The sequence below is a fragment of the Ovis canadensis genome, chromosome 2, assembly GCF_042477335.2.
Source record: "Ovis canadensis isolate MfBH-ARS-UI-01 breed Bighorn chromosome 2, ARS-UI_OviCan_v2, whole genome shotgun sequence".
NCBI lineage: Eukaryota > Metazoa > Chordata > Mammalia > Artiodactyla > Bovidae > Ovis > Ovis canadensis.
In genome coordinates, this window is record NC_091246.1 from 226787572 (window position 1) to 226806169 (window position 18598).

Here is an 18598-nt window from a genome sequence, read left to right on the forward strand (position 1 = left end):
CTTGCCATCTTCCAGATGGTAAAAGGCCCCTTAAATATTTAAATAAGATTCAGAGAGAAAACCTCAAGATGGAGGCAGTGCCATCCGTGAACTCCACGCGGGGTCACAAACTGAGCCGCCCACTGGGCCCTGGATGGGTACAGTCAGAGAAGCCCGCAGTAGGACTGTGCTGAGGGCCACCACCCACAGGGGGCAGTGTCGGGCCACTCCAGGACAGCCCATTAATGCAGTGAGGGAAGCAGCTCAGGACAGCCAGTCCTATTTTTCCAATAGAGGCAGGAAATCCAGATTTCTTTTGTGTGTGAAAATCTCCTAATTTCAAAGCTGGCCAATGAATCCTGAGAGCCCAACAAAGCAAGCCTGCACCCCCTGGCTGAGGTTTTCCGAGATTGCAGAACATCACGTTTAGATTTACAGGGAGAGTGCTTGGTTCAGGCCAGGAATTCATGTTCTTCGGCCAAGTTTGAGAGCCCCAGGGTGGGGTGTCGGGACTCTGAGGGGTGCGGGAGGGGGGCGGGGTCTGACGTTCTGCCTGAGCTGGTTGCTGAGGGAGGGCTCAGAGAGGGGCTGAGGAGGGAGGCCCTTGTGACCCCAACATTCTGTTTCCCCACCACCACCCGTGTTTCAGAGGCCCCTCGGTTTGAGTCCATCATGGAGGATGTGGAGGTGGGGGCTGGAGAGACCGCTCGCTTTGCCGTGGTGGTGGACGGGAAGCCCCTGCCGGATATCATGTGGTACAAGGTCAGAGGCTGGCTGCAGCCTCCTCCTGAGCATGGGTGGAGGGGGTCGAATGGAGGGGTGACTTCCTGGGGGCTTGGAAGGGGTCAGGGAAGCCTGGACAGAGAGGAGGAGGAAGTGGGACCCAGAGGTGTTGGTGACACTGGGAAACAAGGGTGGCGCCAGGCCCCTAGGGGAGCTAGCGCTAGACCCTGAGGGCAGGGTGAGACTGGGTCTCTGGTGTGGAGGTAGAACTGGGTCCCAGGCAGACAGGAAGCTGGGCCCGGGCTGGGGTGACGGCCATCTCTGCAGGATGAGGCGCTGCTGACCGAGAGCAACCATGTGAGCTTTGTGTATGAAGAGAACGAGTGCTCCCTGGTGGTGCTCAGCGCCGGGGCCCAGGATGGAGGGGTCTACACCTGCACGGCCCGTAACCTGGCTGGCGAAGTCTCCTGCAAAGCAGAGCTGGCTGTGCACTCAGGTGGGTTGGAACTCAAGGGGAGCAAGGCAGAGAGCTCACCCAAGGATCCAATGATATGGGCCCAGCCCTTCACTGCAGACCATGCCCCCCTCCAGCCCCAGCTCCAACATTCATGCTTCTCTTCTGTGTCTTCCGGCTGCCCCGCCTGGCTGAGTCTCTGCCCCATCCCTCGTCTTGTCCTCCCCACCTAACACCAGGCATCTCTTCCTCAGCTCAGACAGCTATGGAGGTGGAAGGGATCGGGGAAGACGAGGAGCAGCGAGGAAGGAGGCTCAGCGACTTCTATGACATCCACCAGGAGATTGGCAGGTGTGGGGCTCAGAGTGGGTGCGGTGTCTGGGGGCCGATAGAGGCTGGGCCTGAGGCTCAGCAACAGCTGAGCCCTGTCCTCTCCTCGCATCCTCACCCAGGGGTGCCTTCTCCTACCTGCGCCGTGTAGTGGAGCGAAGCTCCGGACTGGAGTTTGCAGCCAAGTTCATCCCCAGCCAGGCCAAGCCAAAGGCATCAGCATGGCGGGAGGCACGGCTGCTGGCCCGGCTCCAGCATGACTGCATCCTCTACTTCCACGAGGCCTTCGAGAGGCGCCGGGGACTGGTCATCGTCACCGAGCTGTATCCTGGGACAGGCTGGGCGGGTGGGGGATACGTGGCCTGAACGACTGGTCCTTGGAACAGCCAATTAGCAACATGTTTTACATTTTATGAAGTGGTCCCATTGACAACTGGGATTTCTCGAGGCATCTTTTTTTTTTTTTAATTTTTTTTTATTTTTGGCTGCACTAGGTTATTTTGTTGCTGCGTGCAGGCTTTCTCTAGTTGCAGCGAGCAGGGGCTACTCTTCCATACAGCGCACAGCCTTCTCATTGCAGTGGCTTCTCCGGTTGCGGAGCACAGGCTCTAGAGAGCATGGGCTCCAGGAGCTGTGGCACACAGACTTAGTTGCTCTGAGGCATGTGAGATCTTCTTGGACTAGGGATCAAACCCGTGTCCCCTGCACTGGCAGGTGGATTCTTAACCACTGGACCACCAGGGAAGTCCAAGACATCTTATAAACACTTACAGAATGGAGTCTGGAGACGTGTGTGAAGACCAGCATTTTTTAGCTTAAATTTACAAAGTACTTGATGTGTGCCTGGCAGTGTTCTAGGAGCTTTACCAATATCTATTTCATTATCATGTATACTTATCTCTCGGAATTTTATTATCCCCATTTTATAGATGATGAAACTAAGGTGTAATGAGATAAAGTAACTCACCCAAGATCACACAGTCGGCGAGAGGCACATGATTTTTATCATGGAATGCAGTACAGTATATCCAAACATTTGCAGCAACCCACATTTCAGATGCACGTTAATACTTGGCTTTATTTGAGGCTCTCCTCATACAGAACGGATTTTATTCTTTCATAAGAGCAGTAGTTAAACAAAGTCACACTGAGGTAAGGATGCTGGGCAGCTGGCTTGTCACTGCCACTAGCAGGGTGACCGTGTCTTACACGCTAGCCTCCCAGTCTGCACTGTTAGAACCCTGACCTGAGCAAAATGACAAATTATTATGTGTCATGGGCCTTCTGGGTCATTCTCAAATAGAGTCAAGAGGTTCCATCCACAGTCAACAAAACGCTGCTCTAACTTGAGCCTTACAGACACTTCACAGGGTAGGTGAGAAGAACATTATCCCTATTTGACACCAGCAGGAACCTAGGCTCAGAGAGGTTAGGTGACTTGCCTGAGATCCCACAGCGAGAGTTCAAGCAGGGTTGTCCCATCTACGCACCCAGATGACAGGGGGAGGGGAAGATGCAGTTGATAACTGGTAGCAGGTGTGCTTTTTGGGGAAAGAGAACCCTGTGCTGAGCTAGGGCCCAACCAGAGCTCTGGAAGTGGAGGGCACCGCCTAAGGTGGGCCCAGCTGTTGGCACTGGTCACTGTTTCCTTGATCCAGGACATAGCTGCACAGAGGAGCTTCTGGAGCGAATGGCCAGGAAACCCACCGTGTGTGAGTCTGAGGTGAGGGCAGTGGGTGGGAGGGGCCAGGCTGGGCACCAGCGTTCACCGACCTGAGCTCTGAGACCTGAGGGGTACATCCCAGGCGTGCCATCTGTGCCCACAAACAGGCCAAGGTGGTGTGGATGGCACTGTCAGGCAGGCAGCAGACCCCCACACTGGGACGTGCACTGTCTTCTGTAAATCTCAGCGCCCACCCTGGCCCCCAGCTCTGCTCTTTCTCAGTCTTCCTCCCATAAAGATCACTCAGACGTTACCCCAGAAGGAGCCCCATCCAGACTCTGTTCAGCCTCAGTGCTATCCTGCCGTGTAGGGCTGTACAAATTGTGCACTGCACAATTCTATTTATTATCATATAAATGGTGTCCTCCTCTAATTGTGCTGTGCTGAGCCTGTGCAGCTGCACATGGAAACCGTGAACCTTAGTAACCCCAAACCTACGTTTTGGCCCCCTCCTGAAGGCCACTTCCCAGGCATAGCCTGGCTTCTTGCCACAACCCTGGTGGTGATCAAACATAATATTCCCCGGACTCTGGGCCTCCTGTCTCCACAGATCCGGGCCTACATGCGGCAGGTGCTAGAAGGAATATGCTACTTGCACGAGAACCACGTGCTGCACCTGGATGTCAAGGTGCGATGCAGGTGGGGGGGGGAGCAGGCAGCACCTGTGGGAGCCAGGCCCTGGGGTGTCCTCCCCTTGGCCCTCAGCTCTCACGTCTTGCCTTGTGTCCCACAGCCCGAGAACCTGCTGGTGTGGGATGGTGTTGAGGGCGAGGAGCAGGTGAGGATCTGTGACTTTGGGAATGCTCAGGAGCTGACACCAGGAGAGCCCCAGTATTGCCAGTACGGCACACCGGAGTTCGTAGCACCCGAGATTGTCAACCAGACCCCTGTGTCTGGAGTCACTGACATCTGGTAATGTTGGCATGCTGAGCTGCTGGGGTGGGCCGGGGCAGCTTCCCCCCATGCCATGCTGAGGACTCACTCAGGGGCAGAGAGGAGCTTTACTAAGCCCGAATGCCTGCCTTCTCTGATAGTCAGCTGCTGACCTTGCTCACGGATCTCCTGCCCTTGTTACTACCTCCCTCTCCTCCCTCAGGGCCAACCCAGCCACTCAAGGCCTCAGCCCTAGTCCTGGGTGCCACACCTCCCCGCCTACAGCCACCTTGCCTCCCCCCGCCAAGTGAAGCAGGCACAGTCTCTTGGTCCCCAGATTCCTCCAGACTTCCTAGGCCAGCCTTGCCACGATCCTTGAGTCCTCCAGGCACATCATGACCTCTGGATTCAGGGTCTTCCCCAAAGGAGGCGACCCTGTGCCTGTTTGTCCATGGCAGTGTTCATAGGGAGGACCCTGCCTCAGTAGATCAGCAGTAGCGAGAGGATTGCTCACTTCTGGTGGAGTAGGGCTGCCCTCTTACCTGCTCACTCTCCTTTCCCCACAGGCCTGTGGGTGTCGTCGCCTTCCTCTGGTAAGAACCCCTTTGCTCTCAGGAACCCCGTCTCCTAACGGTTTCTCATAGCAGGCCCAACCGTTGGCAGAGCCTGGGGCAACAGAACATTTGAGGGCTGCAGCCTGCCCCTTCTCTACCATGCCCTGGCTGCTTCCTACACTAGAAGGGGCCTCACGAGCATAAACGTGGACACCCTGCCTGCGTGTCCAAGCTTTGTCCACCGCCATGTGCCTCCACAGCGGTCGGACACACTGGCAGTATGCTTGGGAAGGCCAGTGCTGACTCAGTGCCATTTAGACAGGGGACTAGTCCAGAAGATGGGCTAGAAAGGGAAGGGCTGGACTGCGGGGACATATCCCATGAGCACAGACACCTCACTGCAGGGACAGGCCGCAGCTGGGGGAGGGCTGGCACAGGTCTGCTAGAGCACAGGCCGAGGGCAGGGGTCTGGCTGCCCAGGGCTCAAGGCAGTGCTGCCATCAGGGGCCCGAGTAGGGGCAGGATGGGCAAGAATCTGCAAGGTTCTGCCCAGATTCACCCAGCGCCCACTCACATCCCCAGCCCTGTGCTCTTGCTGGCTTCCTACTCTCTCCTCTCAGCCCCTGGTGCCCCACCCTCACTGCGGCCCTCTCCACCCATGCAGCCTGACCGGAATCTCCCCGTTCGTTGGGGAAAACGATCGGACGACATTGATGAACATCCGAAACTACAACGTGGCCTTTGAGGAGACCACGTTCCTGAGCCTGAGCAGGGAGGCCCGGGGCTTCCTCATCAAAGTGCTGGTGCGGGACCGGCTGTGAGTATGAGGCCCAAGGTGCCTCCCCGCTGCAGAGTTCCCCCACGCCACCCCTATTCCAGCCCAAACCTTTGCCTGCAGTCAGTCAGTCCCCCAACTCCTTAGTGGCCCCATTTTCCCAAACATTTAATGAATGAATGCCAAATACCTTTTTAATACTCCTTCCTTTACAGGAGGCCTACTGCAGAGGAGACCCTCGAACATCCTTGGTTTAAAGTGAGTCTTGTCTTCCAAAACGGTGGTAGAAGAGGTTGAAGGAGAGAGAACATTATTAGCAGCTCCATTTATTGAGTCCCTCCTGTGTGCAGTAACCATGATGTGCATTTTATTTACGTATAATCTGTTAGCCTCACAATAGCTCTACAAAGGAAGGTATTATCACTCCCCTTTGGCTGATAAGGAAACAGGCTCAAATTGGAGTATCACAGACTGCAAGGCACAGGTCTGACCTGCCCCCTCCCCTGACATCCTAGGGATACTCATGAGAGTTCTCCTTAGCTCTTGAGATCAGCCCTGGGCCTCCTCACTCCTGGGGCTCACCTCTCTCCTGCCCTAGTCCTGCATACTGTGGTTGGGGGGTGGCCTGTCTGGTTTGTCCTCTTGGTTTTGAGCTCCCTGTGGGCAGAGTTCTCACTCATCTTCAAACCCCAGCACCGCAGGGCGTAGCACCAGGCAGAGGGAGGGCTTCAGCAAATGACCCAGTACAAGCAGACTGTTCATGGAGAACTGTGCTGGGTCCACAGAAGGCTGAGGTCATTCTGGTGTGTGTGCTTGGAATACAAGCCTGGTCTCTCAGATTAGAAATGAGCTCTCAAAAGGACAGCCTGAGTGGGTGGCTGAGGAGGGCATCTGAGGTCTGGCCCACCAAGGCTGCAGATGTCTGGGGCTCTGGCTCTTTAGGAAGGCAGCTGGTAAACTGGGGAGCAGGTTTCAAGTGAGAGGCCTGAGCACAGGCCTCCCAGGGCAGCCAGTGTGCCGTGGTAGGGCCTCGAGCCCTGGTGTAAGGTCTGGAGTCTGGGAGCCACTGATGTCCTCTCTCTCTACTTGGACGTGTGCTCAGTCGCTTCAGTCATGCCCGCCTCTCTGCAATGCTATGGCCTGTAGCCCACCAGGCTCCTCTGTCCATGGGGTTCTCCAAACAAGAATACTGGAGTGGGTTGCTGTGTCTTCCTCCAGGGGATCTTCCTGAGCCAGGGATCGAACCCACATCTCTAATGTCTTCTGCGTTGGCAGGCGTGTTCTTTACCACTAGCACCATGTGGGAAACCTCTCCATTTAGCTTCAGGGAATTTGTCCACACGTGGGCACCTTGACGGTGGGAGTTCTTGTGACAGACCCCCCTGGGAAGGGAGCCTGAGGAGCCCAGACTCAATGCTGCTGTATCTGCTGTCCCCTCCTCTGGACATTATCTCTGCACTGCTGAAGCCGGAGCGTTAGGGTTGACGGAGGACTTTGCCTCAGGCCCTCTTTCTTGGTTTACAGGCACAGGCAAAGGGTGCAGAGGTGAGCACGGATCACCTAAAGCTATTCCTCTCCCGGAGGAGGTGGCAGGTAAACTTGTCTGGGCCCCACCTCTCTGCCTTCATCTTCAACATTCTACAGCTTGCTCTCTCTAACACTGCCTTTTCTGTCAGATGCTCTCACTTCTGCACATCTATCTTCATACACTTTTTAATTCTCTCGGCTGCCACGTCTGCCTGCGTTAGGCCTTCTCCCCTGAGGATAAGGTGGGCCTGAGTGGGTCAGTTTGGCCCTGAAGGGCCCTCAGGTCTGACTCTGGTACCCTGTCTCCAGCGCTCCCAGATCAGCTACAAGTGCCACCTGGTGCTGCGCCCTATCCCGGAGCTGCTGCGGGCACCCCCAGAGCGGGTGTGGGTGGCTGTGCCCCGAAGACCACCCCCCAGTGGAGGGCTGTCATCATCGTCCGACTCTGAAGAGGAAGAGCTGGAGGAGCTGCCTTCTGTGCCCCGACCTCTGCAGCCTGAGTTTTCGGGCTCCCGGGTGTCCCTCACCGACATTCCCACCGAGGATGAGGCCCTCGGGGCCCCGGAGGCTGGGGCGCCCACCCCCATGGACTGGCAGGAACAAGGAAAGGCCCCCTCTCAGGACCAGGAGGCCCCCAGCCCTCAGGAACTCCCCTCCCCAGGCCAGGAGTCCCCGTCCGGGCCCAGCCCCCGGCGGGGAGAGCTCCGCAGGGGCAGCTCGGCTGAGAGCGCCCTGCCCCGGGCCGGGCCGAGGGAACCGGGCCGGGGCCTGCACAAGGCAGCGTCCGTCGAGCTGCCGCAGCGCCGAAGCCCCAGCCCGGGGGCCACCCGCCTGACCCGAGGAGGCCTGGGCGAGGGCGAGTATGCCCAGAGGCTGCAGGCCCTGCGCCAGCGGCTGCTGAGGGGTGGCCCCGATGATGGCAAGGTCAGCGGCCTCAGGGGCCCCCTGCTGGAGAGCCTGGGGGGCCGGGCTCGGGACCCCCGGCTTGCGCGGGCGGCCTCCAGCGAGGCAGCACCCCACTACCAGCACCCACCTGAGGCTCGGGGCCTGCAGAAGAGCAGCAGCTTCTCGCAGGGTGAGGCAGAGCCCCGTGGCCGGCACCGCCGAGCTGGGGCACCCCTCGAGATCCCTGTGGCCCGGCTGGGGGCCCGCAAGCTGCAGGAGTCTCCCTCCTTGTCCGCCCTCAGCGAGGCCCAACCACCTAGCCCCGTGCGGCCCAGTGCAGCCAAGCCCAGCGCCCCTAAGGCGTCAGAACCTCCTGTGGGCGCCCCCAGTGAGGCTGCACAGCCTCCAGCACCACAACCTGCCCGAGAGAAGGCCCCAGAATCCACGCCAGAACCAGCTCGGGCCCCCAAGCCCACACAGCCCCCGACAGCTCTGCAAACCCTAGCGGCTCCGCTCACTCCGTACGCGCAGATCATGCAGTCGCTCCAGCTGCCAGGCCAGGCGCAAGGCCCCCCGCAGGGCGCAGTCGTATCTCCTGCATCTCGGTCTCCAGCATCTGGGTTGGAGCCCAAGGCCCACCCGGCTGTGTTCTCTAGGGTGGCCTCCCCACCTCCGGGAGCCTCCGAGAAGCGCCTGCTCCCGGGAGCTGGAGCAACCCCAGGGCCAGCCGAAAAAGCCCGGGTCCCCGCGGTGCCCCGCAGGCCAGGGAGCAGTCTCAGCAGCAGCATCGAGAACCTGGAGTCGGAGGCGGTGTTCGAGGCCAAGTTCAAGCGCAGCCGGGAGTCGCCCCTGTCGCGGGGGCTGCGGCTGCTGAGCCGCTCGCGGTCGGAGGAGCGCGGCCCCTTCCGGGGGGCTGAGGAGGAGGACGGCATCTACAGGCCCAGCCCGGCGGGCACGCCGCTGGAGCTGGTGCGACGGTCCGAGCGCTCGCGCTCCGTTCAGGACCTCAGGGCGGTCGGGGAGCCGGGCCTCGTGCGCCGCCTCTCGCTGTCGCTGTCCCAGCGTCTGCGGCGGACCCCGCCCGCGCAGCGCCACCCCGCCTGGGAGCCCCGCGGAGGGGACGGCGAGAGCTCGGAGGGCGGCAGCTCGGCTCGGGGCTCCCCGGTGCTGACGGTGCGCCGGAGGCTCAGCTCTACGCTGGAGCGGTTGTCGAGCCGGTTGCAGCGCAGCGGCAGCAGCGAGGACTCGGGGGGCGCGTCGGGCCGCAGCACGCCGCTGTTCGGCCGGCTGCGCAGGGCCACATCCGAGGGCGAGAGTCTGCGGCGCCTGGGTCTCGCGCAAAACCAGCTAGCGGCCCAAGCCGGCGCCGCCACGCCTTCCGCAGAGTCCCTGGGCTCCGAGGCCAGCGCTACGTCGGGCTCCTCGGGTGAGAAGGGGCCCCAGGGGGCGAGTGGAGGGTGAAAGTGTAAACAGGTGTGGTGGGATCTCGCAGGGGCGGGGCTGATACGTCAGGTGCGGGGAGAATGAGAGGGTCATGGACTCCCAGCGCAAAGAAGCGGAGACATTTCTGGAGGCCCCCAGGACAGAACTGGCAGGACTAGGGCAGCGGAAGGCTGAAGGATAGACTGTTGCAGGAGCCGGCCAGTGTCAAGGCTGTGTGTTAGTCGCTTCGAGTCTTTGTGACTCTTTGTGGCCCTATGGACTGTGGCCTGCCAGGCTCATTTGTTCATGGAATTCTCCAAGCAAGAATACTGGAGTGGGTTGCCATGCCCTTCTCCAGAGGCTCTTTCCAACACCCAGGGATTGAACCCTGGGTTTCCTGCATTTCAGGCAGATTCTTTACCGACTGAACCACCAGTGAAGGGTCGGGGCTAGAAGTCTCTCTTCCCTGGTAGTGGCCAGGCAAGTGCTCACAGGCTTGATTCTTCACAGCTCCTGCAGAAAGTCGAAGCCGCCTGCGCTGGGGCCTCTCTCGGCTGCGGAAGGACAAGGGGCTGTCACAGCCAAACCTCTCTGGTAGTGTCCAGGAGGATTTGGGTCACCAGTATGTGCGCAGTGAGTCAGGTAATCCAGGCCTGCTGGGTGAGTAGCCTGCTGCAAGCCCCAGAGAAGTTATAGCTGGGTACAACTTGGCTACAAGTTGTAGCGTGGAGCAGCCCTGGCAGTGGTGGAGAGGGCCTGGAGTCAGGAAAGAACAACAATCATCATAATTGCTTCAGCTGCCGTTAATTAGCAACACCAAGTGTGCTTTAGCACTTGACAAGCATTGCCTCACTCACCCCTCACATGTTGCTTTGGAGCTAGGCTTGTCATCTGCCCATTTTACAGGTGAGGGAACAGAGGCTTAGCTATGCTAATAGCTTGTCCAAGTCACAGAGCTGGTAGTAAGTTGGACTGTATGACCCTCTGCACCCAGAGTCCCCCCTCTCCCCGCCCCCCAGAAGGTCTCTGTCCCTGGCTCTGGTTCTGATGGAGCTCAGGATCAGACTCCCTGCCCTTCAACGCCCCCTGGTGCTGTGTGTATACAGGATTGTTGTGTGAGTTCTCATTAGCATGCGACTCTGCAACCCCATGGTTATAGCCCGCCAGGTTCCTCTGTCCACGGAATTTTCCAGGCATGAATACTGGGGTGGGTTGCCATTTCCCGCTCCAGGGGATCTTCCTGACCCAGGGATCAAACCCTCGTCTCTTGAGTCTCCTGCATTAGCAGGCAGATTCTTTACCCCATGAGCCATCTGGGAAGCCTGTGAACGTGCTCCCAAAGACTCTCTTTCTCTCCCAGCCTAGAGGCCCACAGTCTGGATTGTGCCTTCAACCTTCCATTTCTCTATAGCCCCAAACACCCGATCACCCCTCCCTATCCACTCTGCCCCCACCAAAAGCTCTGCACACAGACAAGCCACCTCCGAGGCTCTTTGCTGGGAGGAGCAACACCTGGGATATGCCCTGGTCTATCTCTCTGACCACGTGTCCTGGGGCTACAGAGGGGGAGGTATTTCCCCCCCTGGGTTACCTCAGTCCTCCCCTTGAAAGTGGGGAGCATTACCCATGGATGGCAGAAGTTCAGGAGGCCAGGGTTTCCAGACCAACCTGCAGAGAGGAGCAGGCCCACCACACCAGGCTACATGCAGGGCCTTTATCAGTCACAGATCTCTTCTCCAGTTTCCGATAAAACTACTCAGAACTGTTCCAGATGCACCTCAGCAGGTCTCGTGACTGAACATGTGACCTCGTCCGTCCTTGGCTGGGGCGGGGAGGGGGGGTCTGGGCATCTCACCCTAGGCAGTGGGTGGAGGGGGCTGTAGTGAGGGAAGAGGGAGGGAGGGAGGCCAGCCAGTGGGGGCAGGGGCAGTGAAGGAGGGGTAGGGGGTTGCATAGAGAGAGAAGCCAGCCTGAGGCCTGGGGACAGTTGATCCCTTCCCACCTGGGCCCCCCCTCCCGATTCCATGTTGCTTGTGCAGCTGGTTTCTTGCCGAGGCCATGTCTCCTTGCTTCATCCTCTGCCCCCTCCCCTCGGGAAGAAGGCTGCCCCACACCCACCTTCCCAAGTCGGGCTGGCCCCTGGGAGGATCGGGAGTGGGACTGGCAGAGCTGGACCAGGGTCACCTTTCATCTCTCCTTCTCCTTGGCTCCCTCTCTCCCTGCTACCCAGTATCCTCCCTTGATCTGAAGGTGGTCATTGACAAAACCATATTCCCTTCATCTTGATGGCACCTGGGTGTGGGAGCCCTCCTAGGGGAATGCTGGGGTACAGTGGGAAAAGGGGCAGGCTGACGTCCTGTCAGCCTCTTCTGCAGATCCTCTTCTCCCAGCTCATCCACACCCAGCCCCCTGCTGGTTCTGCAGACAGACAGGAGCCAGGGCTCCCAGGTGTATCTCCCTCTCAGTCCACATGAAAGAAATCCACCCCCCTCCCCCCCACCACACACACCACTACCATCACCAGACCAGGATGGGACTTTTCTAAAAAGACATTCCCAGGGAGCAGAAGTGCAAATCCTCAGGGAACTAATGAGCCACAGGCTAGCAAAGACCTGGAGCAAAGACAGTGGCCATCTGCAGCTCTGCCGTGGGCCCATTCACCAGCCTGCTGGAAGCCAGCTTTGCTGAAACAGCCTCTTTGGGGGTCTGTGCCTGGCTTCTCCACTGGGCATGTTAACGAGATAATAATCACAACAATAGAAGCTAGCATCTATGAACGTTTATTATATGTTAGACATCTGCTAAGCGCTTTACTTGCCTCTTTGAATGCTCATGACAACTCTGTGAGCTTGGTGTTATTATTTTCCTCAATTTACAGATATGGTCCAAGGTCATGCAGATATTGTCTTTCCATTTCAAAAGCTCTCACTTAGCTAATATGCGCGAGGGTGTAGAAGGTCTGGGACAGGTGCCCCAGACCCTAGGGGGGACAAGGGATGGGGGAGACTGACACACTTGCAGGGTCTACCCCAGGTTTGCCTTGACTTTCGGTCTTTTGAAATTGCACATTGTGACTGAACACATGTTCGGTCTTGGGAGTCTCAGGCCAGGTCACCAGCTCCTGTCGCTTGCCCTGTGGTACCCCAGAATGAATGGGTATTGCAGGAGCTTAACCATTGTCGCTTTTCAATATTTGTTTTCATCTTACTTAGCAAGTGCTTATAGGGATTTCTCTGGTGTTCCAGTGGTTAAGACTCTGTGCTACCACTGCAAGGGGGCGCAAGTTCAATCCCTGGTCAGGGAACTAAGATCTTGCATGCTGTGCAGCATAGCCAAATAAACAAAAATAGAACAAAACCAGGTGTTTGTAGAGCACTTATTTAGTGCCAGGCTGTGCTTAAAGTGACTTACAAACATACGAGGTAGCAACTACAACATGTCTTCAATAATCAGTGAAAGGAAAAATAGTTCTACACACAGCAAGTGCCTGGGAAAGTGATGCTCACCCCAAAGGAAATTCTCAAAGGCAAGACCTTCTCCTTCCCCCATCTGCCTGGGAAGAAATGGCCTTTCACTCTGCCCTCTGCAGGCAGTGCTAGCTCTCACATGCCACCTCCCCTCCATCAGCGGTGAGGGAGCCGGAGTCCCTGCAGACCCCTGACCATCTTTGCTCTCGCTTCAGACTTTCCCCCAGTCTTCCACATCAAACTCAAGGACCAGGTGCTGCTGGAGGGAGAGGCAGCCACCCTGCTCTGCCTACCGGCAGCCTGCCCTGCACCTCACATCTCCTGGATGAAAGGTGAGGCGATCATATCTCCCCCAGAGAGAGAGGGGTAGGCAAGTGGCCCCACGGCCAGGGGATGTTCAGTGGGAAGTGGCAGCTGAGGGGCCCAGAGGACATGTGTGCTGCTTCACTCTGCAGCCCCTCCTTCTCTTTTGCCCGCAGACAAGCAGTCCCTGCGGTCAGAGCCCTCGGTGATCATCGTGTCCTGCAAAGATGGTCGTCAGCTACTGAGCATCCCCCGGGTGGGCAAGCGGCATGCGGGGCTCTACGAGTGCTCTGCCACCAACGTCCTGGGCAGCATCATCAGCTCCTGTACCGTGGCTGTGGCTCGTGAGTCCAGGGCAGGGACCCAGGAGGTAGTGATGCAGGTGGTGGGACAGGGCTCGATGGGGTGCAGGGGCTCACTGGGGCTCCACTTCTCTTCCCAGGTACCCCAGGAAAGCTAGCTCCTCCCGAGGTGCCCCAGACCTACCAGGACACAGCACTGGTGCTCTGGAAGCCGGGAGACAGCAAGGCACCTTGCACATACACGCTGGAGCGGCGGGTGGATGGTGAGGGACTGGCAGGCTGGTCAGGGGTGGGGGGCAGGTGGAGGATGGAGAAGCTGGGGAGACAAGTACCTTCCCTGAGCTCCTCACAGATGGCACTGGGAGCTTGGGCCACCTTTTTTGTGGCCTCAGCCCCTGCCCCATGCTGCCTGTAGGGGAGTCTTCCTGGCACCTCGTGAGCTCGGGCATCCCCGACTGCTACTACAACGTGACCCACCTACCAGTCGGCATGACTGTGAGGTTCCGTGTGGCCTGTGCCAACCGTGCTGGGCAAGGGCCTTTCAGCAACCCTTCTGAGAAAGTCCTCGTCAGGGGCGTGCAAGGTCAGTGGGACAGGGCGGGGGTGGCCAGGGAGGGCAGGGTCACTGAGCCCTGGGTCCAGCCCCTCCTTGGAGCACCTGGTTTTGCCCCCGAGACACCATGGTGATGGTTTTCTCTGTCTCTACTTAGATTCCTCAGCTCTGCCATCTGCTGCTCACAGAGATGCCCCTGTTACCTCAGGGCCAGCCAGGGCCCCGCCTCCTGACGCTCCTACCTCACTGGCCCCTCCACTGAGCCCCTCCCCAGCTCCTGCTCCCCCAGGCTCCCAGGCAGCCCCTCTTGGCCCCTCATCTTCCCAAGCACCCCCGAGCCAGGCCTTGTCCTCCCTCAAGGCTGTGGGTCCACCACCCCAAACCCCCCCACGAAAGCACCGGGGCCTGCAGGCTGTCCAGCAAGTAGAACCTACCCCACCCAGTGCCCAGGACTCCCCAAGTGAGCCCACGTCTTCTGTCTCTGACACTGGGACCCCCACCCCAGCCTCTGCCCCTCAAGCAGTAAAAACAGCCTCTTCCTCAATGCCCCTGTATATGGTGACCTCCTTTGTGTCTGCACCACCAGCCCCTGAGCCCCCAGCCCCCGAGCCCCCTCCTGAGCCCACCAAAGTGACTGTGCGGAGCCTCAGCCCAGCCAAGGAGGTGGTAGGCTCCCCTGGGGGTGGTCCCCCCAGGGCTCCTGGGCCAGAGGGCACCACTCTTCGAAAGGGCCCCCCTCAGAAACCCTACACCTTCCTGGAGGAGAAGGCCAGGCAAGTGGGACCAGGGCTGGGGGAGGGAAGGAAGACAGAGGTGGGAGTGTATGGAGCTTCGGCAACAATGGGGATTCAGAGAGAAGACCAGCCTGCCTGGGGAGTTGGGGGTGCCTGGGAAGATGAGATCTGGGTCCTTAGCATGAGTCAGTTCAGATTTTCTCTGTGCCAGGCGTCATGCCCAGCACTTTGGCCTCGTGATCTTAATTTTCACAGCTGAGAGGGACACTGCATTATTCCATTCCATGGATGGGTTGGGGAGGTTACAGGATATGCCTGAAGTGCTGAGTCAATGAAGAGCAGAGCTGGGACTCAAACCCAGGATCTCAGGAGTGAACTCCAGGGCCCACCCTGGGAACCACAGCATCCTTGCTCCCAGAGGTCCCTGCTTACCCTCCGCTTAGCCGGCACAGCACAAGTGCCCCTTCGCTCCTTTGAGCCTATGATATGCCCCCCAATGCATAGGGGTCGCTTTGGTGTGGTGCGTGCCTGCCGGGAGAATGCCACCGGGCGAACATTCGTGGCCAAGATTGTGCCATACGCGGCCGAGGGCAAGCGGCAGGTCCTGCAGGAGTACGAGGTGCTGAGGACTCTGCACCACGAGCGGCTCATGGCCCTGCACGAGGCCTACATCACCCCGCGTTACCTCGTGCTCATCGCCGAGAGCTGCGGCAACCGGGAACTCCTCTGTGGGCTCAGCGACCGGTAGCTGGGCATCTGGGGGGCAAGGAGCTGGGGTGGGGGGAGCTGGGCTCGGCTATCCTCTGACACCCCCATCCCTCCAGATTCCGGTATTCAGAGGACGACGTGGCCACCTATGTGGTGCAGCTGCTGCAAGGCCTGGACTACCTCCATGGCCGCCACGTGCTGCACCTGGACATCAAGCCAGACAACCTGCTGCTGGCCCCTGACAACGCCCTCAAGATCGTGGACTTTGGCAGTGCCCAGCCCTACAACCCCCAGGCTCTGCGGCCCCTGGGTCACCGCACAGGCACACTGGAGTTCATGGGTGAGGGCACCATGCCATCCAAGGGGGAATGTGGTACTGGCAAAGGGGCGGCAGCCAGGGCTCACCCCACTTCACCCACATACGTGGCATATATTGAGTACTTACTATATGTGAGCCGCGAATTAAGTCCTTTCCATGGATTTTTTTCAATTTTTCTTTACAGTAGCCCTGGAGATTGGCATAGTAGTACCCCTATTTTACAGAAGAAGAAACAGAGGTGTAGGGAGGTGTTTTTCAGTATCAGTGTACATGGTAGACCCAGGATGTGATAAAGACAGGAGAATTGATTATTAATTTATATAAATAAGGGAAACTAGCTACCATTTAGCTACCTGCCAAATACTCTGTTCATCATCTCCATTCCCTAGAATAACTGTGCAAGCCACGCTCACAGAGGAGATGGAAAGCCAGATGGGTTTAGTACGTTGCTCAGGGTCCTGTCACTAGAAGGGGCAGGCTGGGATTAGAGCCAGCCCGGCTGACTTCAGAGGCTCTTAATCTTAGTGTTGGCCACACTCTTTGTGAATGGGCGCCCACCTTTGGAGCTGATCTGAGAGAGCTTGTGATCATCTGCTTCTTAGCTCCTCTGTAGTTCTGGGGACCCCCCACACACACACATTCAGTGCCTGGGATGATTCCTCAGGTGCCCCAAGTCTCCCCCAGGGGCCACGCAGCCCACCAGTATCCGGGGCCTGCTGCTGTGTTTGTACCCGTGGTCTGGTGACCTGGGCACCGTCCTGCTTCCCAAGCCCCCAGTGGCACACGCTGCCTCTCTCTGCTCCCTTGCCACCCGGAAGCTGGCTCACCAAGGCCTCTTGTCTCCTGTCAGCTCCTGAGATGGTGAAGGGAGACCCCATCGGCTCTGCCACGGACATCTGGGGAGCGGGTGTGCTCACTTACATCATGTGAGTGCCCCCGGGCCCCGCCCTCTGCCTGCACCCCCACCTCCCCAGCCACACATGCATGTACACACACAAGTACCCAGGTATCCTTGTCCCCGAGTGCTGTGCCCCTAGAAACCCCCACACTGCTGTCCCCCTGGACCTGTGAGTTGACGCTCAGTCTGCATCTGTTAACTGAACTGTCCCCTCTGCAGGCTCAGTGGACGCTCCCCATTCTATGAGCCAGACCCCCAGGAAACAGAAGCTCGCATTGTGGGGGGCCGCTTTGATGCCTTCCAGCTGTACCCCAACACATCCCAGAGTGCCACCCTCTTCTTGCGAAAGGTCCTCTCAGTACATCCCTGGTGAGTGGGTCTCACACCTGCCAGCCTCCCAGCATGACCTTTTCCCTGGCCCAGCCCACACCTAAGCCCCCCAACTCCTACCCCACACCAATAATACGCTGCTGCTGCTATTATTACAGTTACTACTCCTACTTTTCCTAAGTGGCTGTTCTGCCACCTTTTAAAGCCCATAACAGCCCTATGACACAGGCAGAATCATTGTCCCCATTTCAGAGACTGGGAAACTGAGTCCCAGAGTTGTCCAAACTCACTCCCTAGGGATGAATCCGGGATTGGGAGTACTGTCTCTGGGAGGGTGGAGTCTGTCCTGCTCTGGGAGCCATGCCTCCAGCCTCACTGTCCCTGGCTTGGCCTGGCAGGAGCCGGCCCTCCGTGCAGGACTGCCTGGCCCACCCGTGGCTGCAGGATGCCTACCTGATGAAACTGCGCCGCCAGACGCTCACCTTCACCACCAACCGGCTCAAAGAGTTCCTGGGCGAGCAGCGGCGCCGCAGGGCCGAGGCCGCCACCCGCCACAAGGTGCTGCTCCGCTCTTACCCAGGCAGCCCCTAGCGCCTCGGACCACAGCCCGGCCTCGGGCTTCGACTCGGGGTTGCCGCTGACGCCCCGGGACATTCCAGGGCCCCCGCGGAGCCGGGTGGGCCGGGGGGGCTTCGGACACCACCAGCAGCAACATCCGGCCGGGCTATTACCTCATGGACCTGTGGGGACAGAGACCCTGGGCTTCGGCCAATGCCACCCAGCTGGAGCCAAAGCGGGAGACCCATGGGCCAGGCTGGGTGGGGTCAGGATCAGGTCAAGAGGGACAAGGAGGGAATGGGCAAGTGAGGAAAAGAAGCCGAGGCATAGGGAGGGGGAGACTACAGAAGTTCTGGGGGAGGGAGACAGAGCATCTGGGGGAGAGCCAACCCAGGAGAGTGTGAATGAATGGAGAGGAGGAAAGTGGGGGGAAGCCCAGGGTGTCTACAGGCCAGGGGCTGGGAGTGTCACTGAAGCAGGAACAGGACGTGGAGACAGTGTATGGGAGCCAGAGGCAGTAGGTGAGAGAGGGCAGCGATGGGGGAGAGGGAGAGGAGAGAGGACTCAGGTTGGGGCGTGTGGCCAGCAGCCAGCCTCCCCAGAAAGAGAAGTGCGGAGGGCTGAAGGCTGGAGGCGGGGTCTCAAGCCAGCAGCGCTTTCCTCCTATCCTGGTGAACGCAGCGCTGGGCCCTCTGCGCTGGCCCAAGGATGTCCCCACCGCCTCTCTGTGGCCTTCACCCTCCTTCTCATTCATATTTATTTATTTATTGACTTTTATGAAGTCTCCCTGCCATCCAATCCCTCTTGCCTATGTTGTCCTGACCATCCCCACCCCACCCTTCCAGCCATCCAGCTGTCTGTGCAGCTGTCTGTCTGTCTGTCACAAGGAAAATAAAAACAACAAGCAGCAGGACCTATGTGTGTGGTCTATGGGGAGGGATGGCTGGGGGGTACAGCGCATACATGATGCTAGGGTACTGGGACGGGGCATTCCAGCCTTTTCTGGGCCAGTGAGAACCAAGGTATACCACCTAGCACCTTAGGACCTTCCTCCCCTGCACCTGACCCTCCTGGCCCCTCACCTGTCCCTTATTCCTTGAGAGAGGAAAGATGTGGGTGTGTTTCTCCCTCTAAAGTTTCTGAAATCCTGGCAGGACCACTGAATCCCCACCCTCAGCCTC

The 18598-nt window shown here is 58.6% G+C and overlaps 1 protein-coding gene across 9 annotated transcripts in view; it reads left to right on the plus strand.

Annotated features, from left to right (window-relative positions):
- SPEG (striated muscle enriched protein kinase) overlaps positions 1–18330 on the plus strand; it is a 58417-nt gene extending 40087 nt beyond the window's left edge. For 8 of the 9 annotated variants that reach the window (XM_069574616.1, XM_069574614.1, XM_069574613.1 and 5 more), the window contains 23 exons: positions 629–741; positions 1030–1198; positions 1411–1507; positions 1609–1809; positions 3152–3209; positions 3760–3837; positions 3943–4121; positions 4649–4675; positions 5301–5453; positions 5627–5669; positions 6936–7004; positions 7248–9249; positions 9756–9887; positions 12928–13044; positions 13192–13359; positions 13458–13580; positions 13733–13900; positions 14028–14643; positions 15109–15348; positions 15429–15652; positions 16482–16557; positions 16749–16898; positions 17258–18330. In XM_069574616.1, the coding sequence (XP_069430717.1) occupies positions 629–741; positions 1030–1198; positions 1411–1507; positions 1609–1809; positions 3152–3209; positions 3760–3837; positions 3943–4121; positions 4649–4675; positions 5301–5453; positions 5627–5669; positions 6936–7004; positions 7248–9249; positions 9756–9887; positions 12928–13044; positions 13192–13359; positions 13458–13580; positions 13733–13900; positions 14028–14643; positions 15109–15348; positions 15429–15652; positions 16482–16557; positions 16749–16898; positions 17258–17450 (5396 nt within the window). In that variant the 3' untranslated portion in view covers positions 17451–18330. Of the gene's footprint in view, positions 1–628; positions 742–1029; positions 1199–1410; positions 1508–1608; positions 1810–3151; positions 3210–3759; positions 3838–3942; positions 4122–4648; positions 4676–5300; positions 5454–5626; positions 5670–6935; positions 7005–7247; positions 9250–9755; positions 9888–12927; positions 13045–13191; positions 13360–13457; positions 13581–13732; positions 13901–14027; positions 14644–15108; positions 15349–15428; positions 15653–16481; positions 16558–16748; positions 16899–17257 lie in introns of those variants that run through there. The other variant, XM_069574621.1, reaches the window with a different exon arrangement.
- The last annotated feature ends 268 nt before the right edge of the window (positions 18331–18598 follow it).